Source organism: Coregonus clupeaformis, chromosome 9 (genome assembly GCF_020615455.1).
Source record: "Coregonus clupeaformis isolate EN_2021a chromosome 9, ASM2061545v1, whole genome shotgun sequence".
In the NCBI taxonomy this organism is placed as follows: Eukaryota; Metazoa; Chordata; class Actinopteri; order Salmoniformes; family Salmonidae; genus Coregonus; species Coregonus clupeaformis.
The window spans coordinates 25,486,811-25,497,123 of NC_059200.1; the positions used below are offsets into that span (position 1 = coordinate 25,486,811).

At 40.3% G+C, this 10,313-nt stretch overlaps 1 protein-coding gene across 1 annotated transcript in view; it reads left to right on the plus strand.

The window, feature by feature from the left end:
- The first annotated feature begins 2,745 nt into the window (after nt 1-2,745).
- Nucleotides 2,746-10,313, plus strand: part of LOC121574161 (LIM/homeobox protein Lhx5-like) — a 58,802-nt gene continuing 51,234 nt past the window's right edge. Inside the window, exons 1-3 of the mRNA XM_041886803.2 lie at nt 2,746-3,498; nt 6,026-6,249; nt 8,535-8,812. Of these exons, the coding sequence (XP_041742737.1) occupies nt 3,326-3,498; nt 6,026-6,249; nt 8,535-8,812 (675 nt within the window). The 5' untranslated portion in view covers nt 2,746-3,325. The remainder of the gene's footprint in view (nt 3,499-6,025; nt 6,250-8,534; nt 8,813-10,313) is intronic.

Consider the following 10,313-nt stretch of genomic DNA (forward strand, 5'->3'; position numbering starts at 1 on the left):
TTAATTTATAGATTCATATAGGTGACTATACAGACCTATTCAGAATCAATGCTCACTATTTTTAGAACTGCTAAACAAGAAATCGAAAGGCACACGTGTCAACGGCCCCATTTGTAATTTAGCATGTATACTTTGAACCACAACCCCATTTATAAGACAACAGGGTTTCAAATAGTAGCTATATAATAGGTTCATACATTTACTAGTTCCTGTAGGCCTATATTGTCTGCAATGTGTTTTGTTTATCTGTTGCATGGGTGCTGTCTGAAGTGAATTCAATTAGGCTAGCTAGAGCGAAGAAGAACTAAAATCCGCGACTCCGCGGCGGGTTGTCGGGTTTCAGCACCTTGGACACTTCCTCTCTCTCCAGGATTTCCTAAACCTAGCGCACTGGCTCTGCTAGGCATGGCGCGGGACTGTTTGGCTTGCAGGGGAGAGAGATCGAGAGAGACAGAACGGTACGTGGAGGGATAAAGGAGAGAACACAGCTCTCTACACAATCAAATGTGTCCCTATACAATGACATGTCTGGCGCAAACAAGAGGCGAAAGAGAAGCTGTGGCAAGACTTCTCTTTACCCAACATGTTCTCTTTCCCACGTACAGGGTGATAACACTTTTCCCACAAAATAAATTATGTTATCTAAAAGCACCGTTTGTATTATTATTTGGATAGGCCTATAGCCTACGCCTACGCCTGTCTTCACACACCTTATCATATACGTGAATACCTGGTTGGATTAATAGGCTATCATCAAAGGCCTAAAGGAAAATATGAGGCAGATACAAACCCATCTTGACTACTCAACAGTTGGCAGGTTGAACGAGCAATTTAACCCTTTCAGAAGTGTAAATTGAGGTGCCTGTGTCGTCTACAATTTGCACCGTATGTTCTTGTTGTTGACAGGGCACTGGAGAGTCGGCCCATAGGTTGGTAACATTCGAACATAAATGTTTAGGAGTTCTTAAACGGAGAGTCAAGAAAACAAGACTCGGTGAGAAAAAATAAATAGCAAGCCCCAATAGCTTTGGGATTAAGACCGTGAGTGGGGCCAAGCTTTGCTGCCACTGTCGCCTGCCAAGAGCGGCGGGGGTCCCCTCGGCGGCCCGGGCTCTGCCTTTCTCTCCCAACAAGCTGAACCGCCTCCCCCCGGCTACAGAAATTACTGCTTTATTATCATGTAGAGTCACCACTTAATACTAACCAGCACCACGGAAAACATTTCACATTCTTCAATCTACAGATGGAGATGGATGGATAATCATGCATTCACGCGCTACAACGTCACTCTGGCTATCATGTTGTTTTTGTTGGCTCAATTTTAGGTTAGGTAATAACATGACAGCAAAATGGTGAGGAGGAGGATATAATAATAATAATAATAATAATAAAACGCATAAAACTCATACAAACTCATACAAATATAATGACGGTACTTTCTTTTGCGTAAAAACAGAAATATTCGTAGTTTCTTGCCATAAAGCAGGCTATTTACACATTTATCATAGACAACTGGCTACTTTTCTTTGAATAATTGTTGAATTTACCTTAATTCACTAATTGCTTCAGATTAATTCTTAGACGAGTTATTTATGTACAGCAACAATGTGCGAATAAATTTATATTATTATGAATGCATAAAGTTGCCAATGTTGTTGTAATTGTTCATGTTGTTCTTGTTCTGATTTAAAACGTTATCTTAAATGAGAATACGCAATGGTTCAACATTAACACCTATAGGGCTACTTAACCAACTCATTATACAAAACAACTGCTCAAACTTAGTTTTAAACCAGCCTCGCCTCTCCACTAACAACCATTAGCGTCTGCATGATGTTTGCACTGCCGCGACTAACTTAAATGATGATCTGGGTAAATATTGAAATTTCCCTCGATTGATGGCTGTACTCTGTTAAAGCGGCGGGCGACCAGGATCTCCCTATTGATGAGGCCCCCCTATCTTAATCCTGTGCATTTCCCTGTAAATAGCTTTCTGCATGAGAAAGGGCCTGCCTGGGTCCTCCTCCCCTCTCATCCCCTCCACTCCACACACACACGCATACTGTAGAGAGTCAAATGATAGCCTAATGCAGGGAGGGTTTTGTAGCATTAACTCTTGTTCAGCTACTCCCATCTCCCATTGCATCCCATTCAGGGTAATTTAAGGCGGGTATCATGCCATGTAAGACGGCCCCCTCACTTCGTAGGCCGCTTTAAGGTGATGGCTGCAGGCATCAACTCCACTAGGTCATCTTGTCACAGACAGAAGACGAAGAAGAGGTGAAAAGAAGAAAGAAAATGGAAGATGATCCGCAGGTTTTTGTTCTGTGCCTTGGTGTCATCAGAAGTTTAATTTAGATTAAATTGAAACAATCAACGCTTTAATGTCTAATTGGCCTAATTGTATCAGAGAAAGATCTTGCTGATTGGTGATATTAGACAAAAAGCACGTCTGTTTCTTATAGGGATTGATAGTGGAGCTACAGCAGACAAATAGAAAATTGAAGATTATAGACCTGTTTACGCCGTTTAGGTCCATTCTGTAACGAGGAAGTAACAAAACGAGAGTGACCACGATTTTGCAAAAGTCCTCAAAAAATATCGTGTCCCTCTCAGCAAAATGAAAGTTTATTAGCCTATTTATGCTAGCATGGTTGAAGGTTTATGTCGACCTCAAGGTAGGCTACCGACCATTATTTAAAGGGGTAACCATGACAACTGAGTCCTGATTGGCCACCCAGGCACGGGGATTAAAGGAGAGCGTCACACAATTTGAATACGGATGTGCCTCGCGCCAGCACAGCCGGACACAGTGATGCGAAAAGTGTCGACGTGAGGTGAGAGGAGGCGAAGAAGTGGAACCTAAAAACAAAAGATGACAGAATAATAAAAGAAAGTGCCATTTACAACAACAACAAAATAATAACTTTGCTACAGCCCATGTAACGTATTCTCTACTCCCGGGAAAAACAGGCTTTCCATGTGACCATTTTTACGCAGCCCGTCAATGAAGAGGAATAGGTGCTTTTTAAATTCACCTTTCTATCTTCTGGATTCCGGATTGTGACAAGTGCCAGGACAGGACAGGGGCGCCCAGAACCAGAAGTACAGAAGAGGAAGTTCGGAGAGTGTTCGCCTAAAGCCTGCCTTTAAACGGTAGGGGATAGGGTCTTCTCACCACCCACCCACCTGACGGAACATTCGCGTCTGCTTTGTCCCAAATCCCGGAGCCAAGACGTTGCTGCGCAGAGAGCCGTGTGGCCCCAGACCCAGCACCGGAGCCTGCGTGGGAAGGTCGGCTCTCGGTGTCCTCCAGACCGGCGGGATGATGGTCCACTGCGCGGGGTGCGACAGGCCCATCCTGGACCGGTTCCTGCTTAACGTGTTGGACCGAGCCTGGCACGCCAAATGCGTCCAGTGCTGCGAGTGCAACTGTAATCTGACAGAGAAGTGCTTCTCCCGGGATGGGAAGCTCTATTGTAAAATTGACTTTTTCAGGTAAGGATTCAGATTGGGGATTCAGGCGAAAAGCAGGGCTTGCCAAAAACTCAGTAAGGAGAATTATAAGCATCCTGCTTCTCAAGATTGTCATTCTGGATTTTGTTTTTTTGTTTTTTGTTCGTCAATGGATTTGTTTCAAATCAAATGCTGAAATGGATTTCATGTCACAATGCTCAAAATAGCTTTCGTTTTAGCGTCACACATAATTAACCGGATATTATTTTGTAGGCCTACACATTGTTTTGTGGAAATGGATATGGTTTACCAAGGCCTATTTCACAGGATGTATTTCACCTATAGGCGAGATAGCATACATATAAGTTACTTGAATTGTTTAAGAATGTCACTTCAAAATAATAATATTTCTATCCTATAGGCTACAGAAGTAATATTGCAGCAATGGCACTTTGGCATCTTGGCATTCAGTGTCACATTGGTTTTGCAACAAAAAATAATAGAATTATTAGGCCTATACATTAATCATAGTTATAGATTCACTTTGAATATCACAACAATATTTAGCATTTTGACAGAACTATATAATAATTGCCTAATATGTCCACTTTATCACTCTTTGTCTTCACGAAGTGTGTTTTTTTAAAGAAACAAAGTGTGTTTTCTGACAATACGAAGCATTAACTTAATTAATAATTGTTATTATGACACCAATAATATCACTTGTATTTATAAATCCATATTATGGAGTTGAATATTCTTAATATTATGTGGGCTTGAATATTCACTCTTCGCTTAATCCATTCATGGCGACATGGCAGTTTAAATCTATTTCTGAATCAGCTACATTTTCCTCACACCCGTTCTCTCTGTTTTCACTTTTGTTTGTTCCAATAGATTTTAAAACCTCTCCATTAGGCCTACACTAGCCGCTCAGTTCTTCAAAGTGTTCCATGTAATTAAGTGATAAGTATAGGCCCTTGTCTGTGTCCGCGCACACTCATAGCATCATACCAATTATTTATGTGTCAGCTTTTTCCCCTCTCCCCAAACAAATTGTTTAATGACATGTAAGGCCCAGTGTTTAAGCCTTTGTGATGGCATTGTTGCCCCCAAACGACCTTGACCATCATATTAGCCATCTCCCATCAAGCCGTGGATTTAAATGGTCCTACCATTAGCCAGGCGAAACAGTAATCACCCTAATGTGGCCATTTGTTGTGTAAGTAGAGCGGTGCCGGGGGAGGCTGGGCCCGGGCCGTGCATGTGAAAGGATACAGTGGAGCGATACCATTGCAAATGGATCTTGAGAGAGAGAGAGAGAGAGAGAGAGAGAGAGAGAGAGAGAGAGAGAGAGAGAGAGAGATTCCGTAGACTACATTAGTGTTCAAATAAAGGGGGCTTGCCTGAACCGCTCGTTCAGTCGTACCCTCATGCAACCGCTCCCCCCCCCCCCTCACACACACACCCTCTCCAATACTCGTATTATAATTGAAATATTTTCAATTCATGCTTTTTTATTTGTCCTGGAGGCGACGCCATGTTGATGAGAGAGATTACCAAATCAGCATGAGAGGCGCATGACGAGGTTTCTGGCTCGTGATGAGGTGGATTAGGCCTATTTATTTCACATCCGAGAGAGAAACACAAAATAAAGCTTCCCATTCCCCATCACTTTATCTAGGCCTTCAGTAGCAAACATTTTCTTCCAATGCAACACAAGCATTTTCAACCGATTTATCGAGTTATCCCTGGAAATGTTGAGACGTTGAATTATGCTATTGTATTCATCTGTCTATCTAAATAATAAAAGTCTATTCACCAAGGTTTTTGCATGTGAAGAGGGTGAATGTGGATTAACAGGAGATTTTCACGGTAAAATGTTCTATTCGGTTTAATCCTCGGATATCTCCGTGGTCACAATGTGTTGACTGTCACTAATGCGTTATCATGGGTTTATTAATATAACAACTCCATCAAAAATGTGAAAATTAAGGTTTTTCTCTTCAACGTTGAAAATATGTCTGTCGCACATTGTAGGCTATTTTGTATCAAGTAGGATGTTAGATTTGAACGAAAATTATTTCGAAATAGACTACCTTTCCTTCAATGATGGCAAATATGTAATAGCCTGCAATAAAACAAATATATTAAATATGTTATTTATTATTTATCAAGATTATGGTTATTTTTGCTATTATTGTTATTATTAGGCCTATTATTATTATTATTATTATTAAAGGCTATCTGTAGTCATTGTTGTAACAGGCCTTTTATCTTGTTATGTAAAATCTCTTTACGACAGATTTTGTCAGATTTCGTGGTTGCAATTTTAAATTCAAGCTACTCGCCAAAACATTTGCATTGCCCACAGTTACATAATTCACTATAGGCCTATAATTTTCGTTTCTTTAATAAGACTCACGTTAGTTGGGCGCCCTCTACTTATTTCCTTAAGTTAAAACTGTCAAATTTCCACCTCAAATTCAGAATGTTGTTTTTTATTTCAGTCTCAGCGTGATTTTACATCAACATCCATGTTGTCTCTGTCCTCTCGCTTTCTTTTCAGGAGGTTTGGGACGAAGTGCGCAGGATGCCTCCAAGGCATCTCTCCCAGCGATCTGGTGCGCAAGGCGCGCAGCAAGGTGTTCCATCTCAACTGCTTCACGTGCATGGTGTGCAACAAGCAGCTGTCCACGGGCGAGGAACTCTACATCATCGACGAAAATAAATTTGTGTGTAAAGAAGACTACCTGAGCTCAGGGGCGATCAAGGAAGTAAACTTGAATTCAGGTAGGCTAATTATGGTTAAAGGCCCAGTGCACTCAAAAACGTGATTTTCCTGTGTTCCACACTATGAGGTAGGAATATTGTGTAATAGTGTAAATGATAATAATGCCCATTTAGTGGAAGAGCTGTTTGAAAATAAATTTCAGCCTGTTTTGGTGGGATGGAGTTTTGGCCTGCCTGGTGATATCACCAGGTGGTAAATTAGTTAATAGAGGAATAAGAACGAGAGTTCCAAACCTCTCTGACAATAACAGCTATTTTTCCATTTTCTCCTCCCCACTCAGACCACTCTCAGACAGTCCTAGCAGAATTCTTGCTTGAGAAGAATAGCTAAGAATCTATTTTTGTTTCTTTTTTACCATTTTAATTTAAAACAATCACAGTAAGGTACCTAATTGTGACCCAGAAATTATTTGATATTGAGATAAAACGGCTGCATTGGACCTTTAAGGGTTTTAATAGTAAGTCTTCTTATATTACCGCATGGATACAAACATATAAATGTTCTGTTGGACTTGGAAAATGTCTATAGGCCTACGGATGTCTGAAAATAAGGGACCTTTATCTTTATTGATTTACTGATTGTTTCAACGTGGGATCCCACGTTACCATACACTGGTACACATCCAATCAAATCAAAACCATAGACTGCTTATGGTGGAGAATTAAACGACTTGTTCATGATATGAAATGCCGCTACTGCATGGTTGTATTTGTTGGCATCCTAAAATAGGATAGGCCTATATCACATCTTTACATATCCTTTGCAAACTAAAATGCATGAATTCGAAAACCTATTATGTTACTCTGCATCTTAAAAAAAACAATATCCAGAGGCATAACCTATATAGCCACCGGCCGCCGTGGCCGTATTCAGTCCTATACGCCTCTGTCAGGAAATTCAGAACCATGGACAGGGTGCGTGTCTGAGCGTTAGCTCCGACTCTGCATGATTTGGGGTAGGCTGTCGCCTGCGTCCAATCTCACCGCTGTTGAAGTAGTCTTATTTATGGATACGAATTTTTTATTCTATTCTATTTGATTATATTCTGTACTTTCCTATTTTAGCTGCAGTGTCGTATAGCGCCTAACGTCACATTGTCAAACATGGGAAAGGGGGATACCTAGTCAGTTGTACAACTGAATGTATTAAACTGAAATGTGTCTTCCGCATTTAACCCAACCCCTCTGAATCAGAGAGGTGCGGGGAGCTGCCTTAATCGACATCCACGTCATCGGCTCCCGGGGAACAGTGGGTTAACTGCCTTGCTCAGGGGCAGAACTACAGATTTTTACCTTGTCAGCTCGGGGATTCAATCCAGCAACTTTTCGGTTACTGGACCAACGCTCCTACCCGCCAGGCTACCTGCCGCCCCATGTGTAGGCCTATATGGAGAATTCGTCTGCAAGTAACTTCTCCTCTAATTAACTCTAAACATATATCTCTAAAATGTAATGAATCAATGGCGTTGTTATTGATAAGAAATAACGCTACATTTTAGTGTGTTTGGAACCTTTGATAGGCCTAAGTCAACAACAACAACTTTCAGAAAAGCGTATTGTGTTCGAGGAGTTGTTAGGCTCCCATCACTGGCACTAGATTTTGTCTTTAGATCAACAAGGTGACGAATAACATTTGTATCATCGAAAGACGTGACATTGATTTTGACCCCTCGTTGCGTGTCTGTTGCTTCAAATATGAACAACATATGACTACTGACATCATTGCTGGCTCAATGGCCCGCATATAGAGCATGTGTAGCCTAGTGTTTGATGATGTTCCCCAACAAAGCATATCCGCGTCGCTGAATGCATCTGACCATATAGCTAAGGCTTATCAATGCTATAATTTCCTGTTTGATAAATTGCTCAAACAGCCATCCCCTAGGACAATGGCATGCTGTTATCTTGCGACGCAGCGGGTCCTTGGGGATCCCTTTTTTGTTTCACATTACATGTATAATTTATATTTCCATATCTCGATCTGCTTCAGGTCACACGCGGGCAGGGTTGAGTTGAGTTGGTTAAACCTATTTTATTTGTGACTAGATTTAAACGGCTAAATCCAGGCATTTAGACTGTTTCATATTGACTTACATTGGAAAAGTGTATTTTTTATAAAAGGCACTGAAAGGGCTTCCATAGGCTATTTGTATTTTGTGAGGCGTCATTGTTTCACGTATTCTGATTTATTTGTGATTGGACAGGCTACAGCAAAAATCTAGCAGTACACAGAAGACCTCATGATATCTCCGATTGAGACCTTTCCATTCTCTCTCGTTCCCCAGTGTCATCATGCACAGACAGAAGTTTATCGCCGGACCTCCAGGACCCGATGCAGGACGACACAAAAGAGACGGACAATTCCACGTGCTCAGATAAGGACACGAACAATAACGAGAATGAGGAGCAGAGTTCGGGTACGAAGCGGCGAGGTCCGCGAACCACCATCAAAGCCAAGCAGCTGGAGACGCTGAAGGCTGCCTTCGTGGCCACGCCGAAACCCACCCGACACATCCGGGAACAGTTGGCCCAGGAGACGGGACTCAACATGCGGGTTATACAGGTAGAAGAGTAGTCTATACTTCACTTGAGACTAAACATTTTTGGTTGATAAAGAGCCTGGTTTTTATTTGGCCAAGTTAGAATTTCTATTCCCATATAGAATAGAATAGAATAGAATACAAGCTCTGGGTGGATGTGTTAATTTCCCAGGTCCAGTTGAGAAACGTTATGTGTTTTTTTATAAGTTCCTTTTATTTATTTTTTATTTTTTGAGAACCGCTATTTTTTAATAGGCTACGTGGTGTTGTAAGCAACGTGGGCCTGTCTGCTGTTCTCGACATTCTTGATGAATTAGAATAGATTGGATTTTAATTTCCCCTGAAATTAGAGCGAGATTTAATTGAAGACTTAATTGACAAAGTGAGAGTGAAAAGAAGAAATGTCACAACATTAGGTTATTATGAGGTTATTATCTAGTCCAAATCCCTAAAGCTATGTGTAAAATGAAATAGGCCTATAACTGACCTACCTTTCTATGGAGGGAAAAACATATTTGGAATAAAACATGAGAAAAATAACCTTTTACTGAAAACGTTGAAAACAAGACACATTCAAATGAAATGCTGATTGACAAATCCATAGGATCGTCAATCAGTTATTGAACCTCCCTCACCGGGAAATGGGAATGGGTCTAGAAACCACAATATTAATTCGAGATGTTTATAGCGTTTGTGATATTTTTGTAATATTTAGTTACACTATCATGTGATATAATAATATCATTGAAATGACTATTTCTTAAGATTGAGTTCAGATTTTTTTTTAAATACATTTTTCGATTTTGAGTAATCACACATTGGCAATTTGGCTAGGCTATTTATCTTCTATTGTATGTAGACTCCTGTTTGATAGGTTTGGTTCTTTAAAGCAACACATAAATTATGATTAGATTAATATGAATGAAAGATGGAAGACATTCGTTTTTTAATAATATGACAGGACTATTATATTTTCTGTTGATTTCTTAGTTATTCTTAAAGAAAGTATAATAAGCAGATTGCCTGCACTGTCAAAAGTAGGACAAGAGGCTTTCTATAAAAGGCATAGGCTATCCAGTATGTACATATTTAAATATGTATCTGTAGCCATAGGCCTTTAAATATTATAAATATCATGCACTGTTATTGCTTTTAACAGCCAATAATTTAACAACAATGTCCTTACAAAAAAAAGCCCACAGCACTGCACAGAAATACTGTGAACAGGTGATAAAGGAAGGTGTTATAGTGATAAAGTAAAACAGTGTATTAACATCCCAACCATTGCACATTCCAACCAAGACAAAGGAGACGTTTTAGGGAGCAGGAGTTCAGTTCAGTCAAGGAAGTTAAAATACTCCTTTATTTTGTATGAGGTTTTTTCACTTCCTGAATTGACTGAAATGAAAACTGAATTGACCTCTAACCCTGTTAGGGAGATCTGATGTGAGATCATGGTCACTGTGAGTGAGAGGGACATAACATTACTGTTTACCTCCTAGAAGTGGAAATGTGGAATTTATC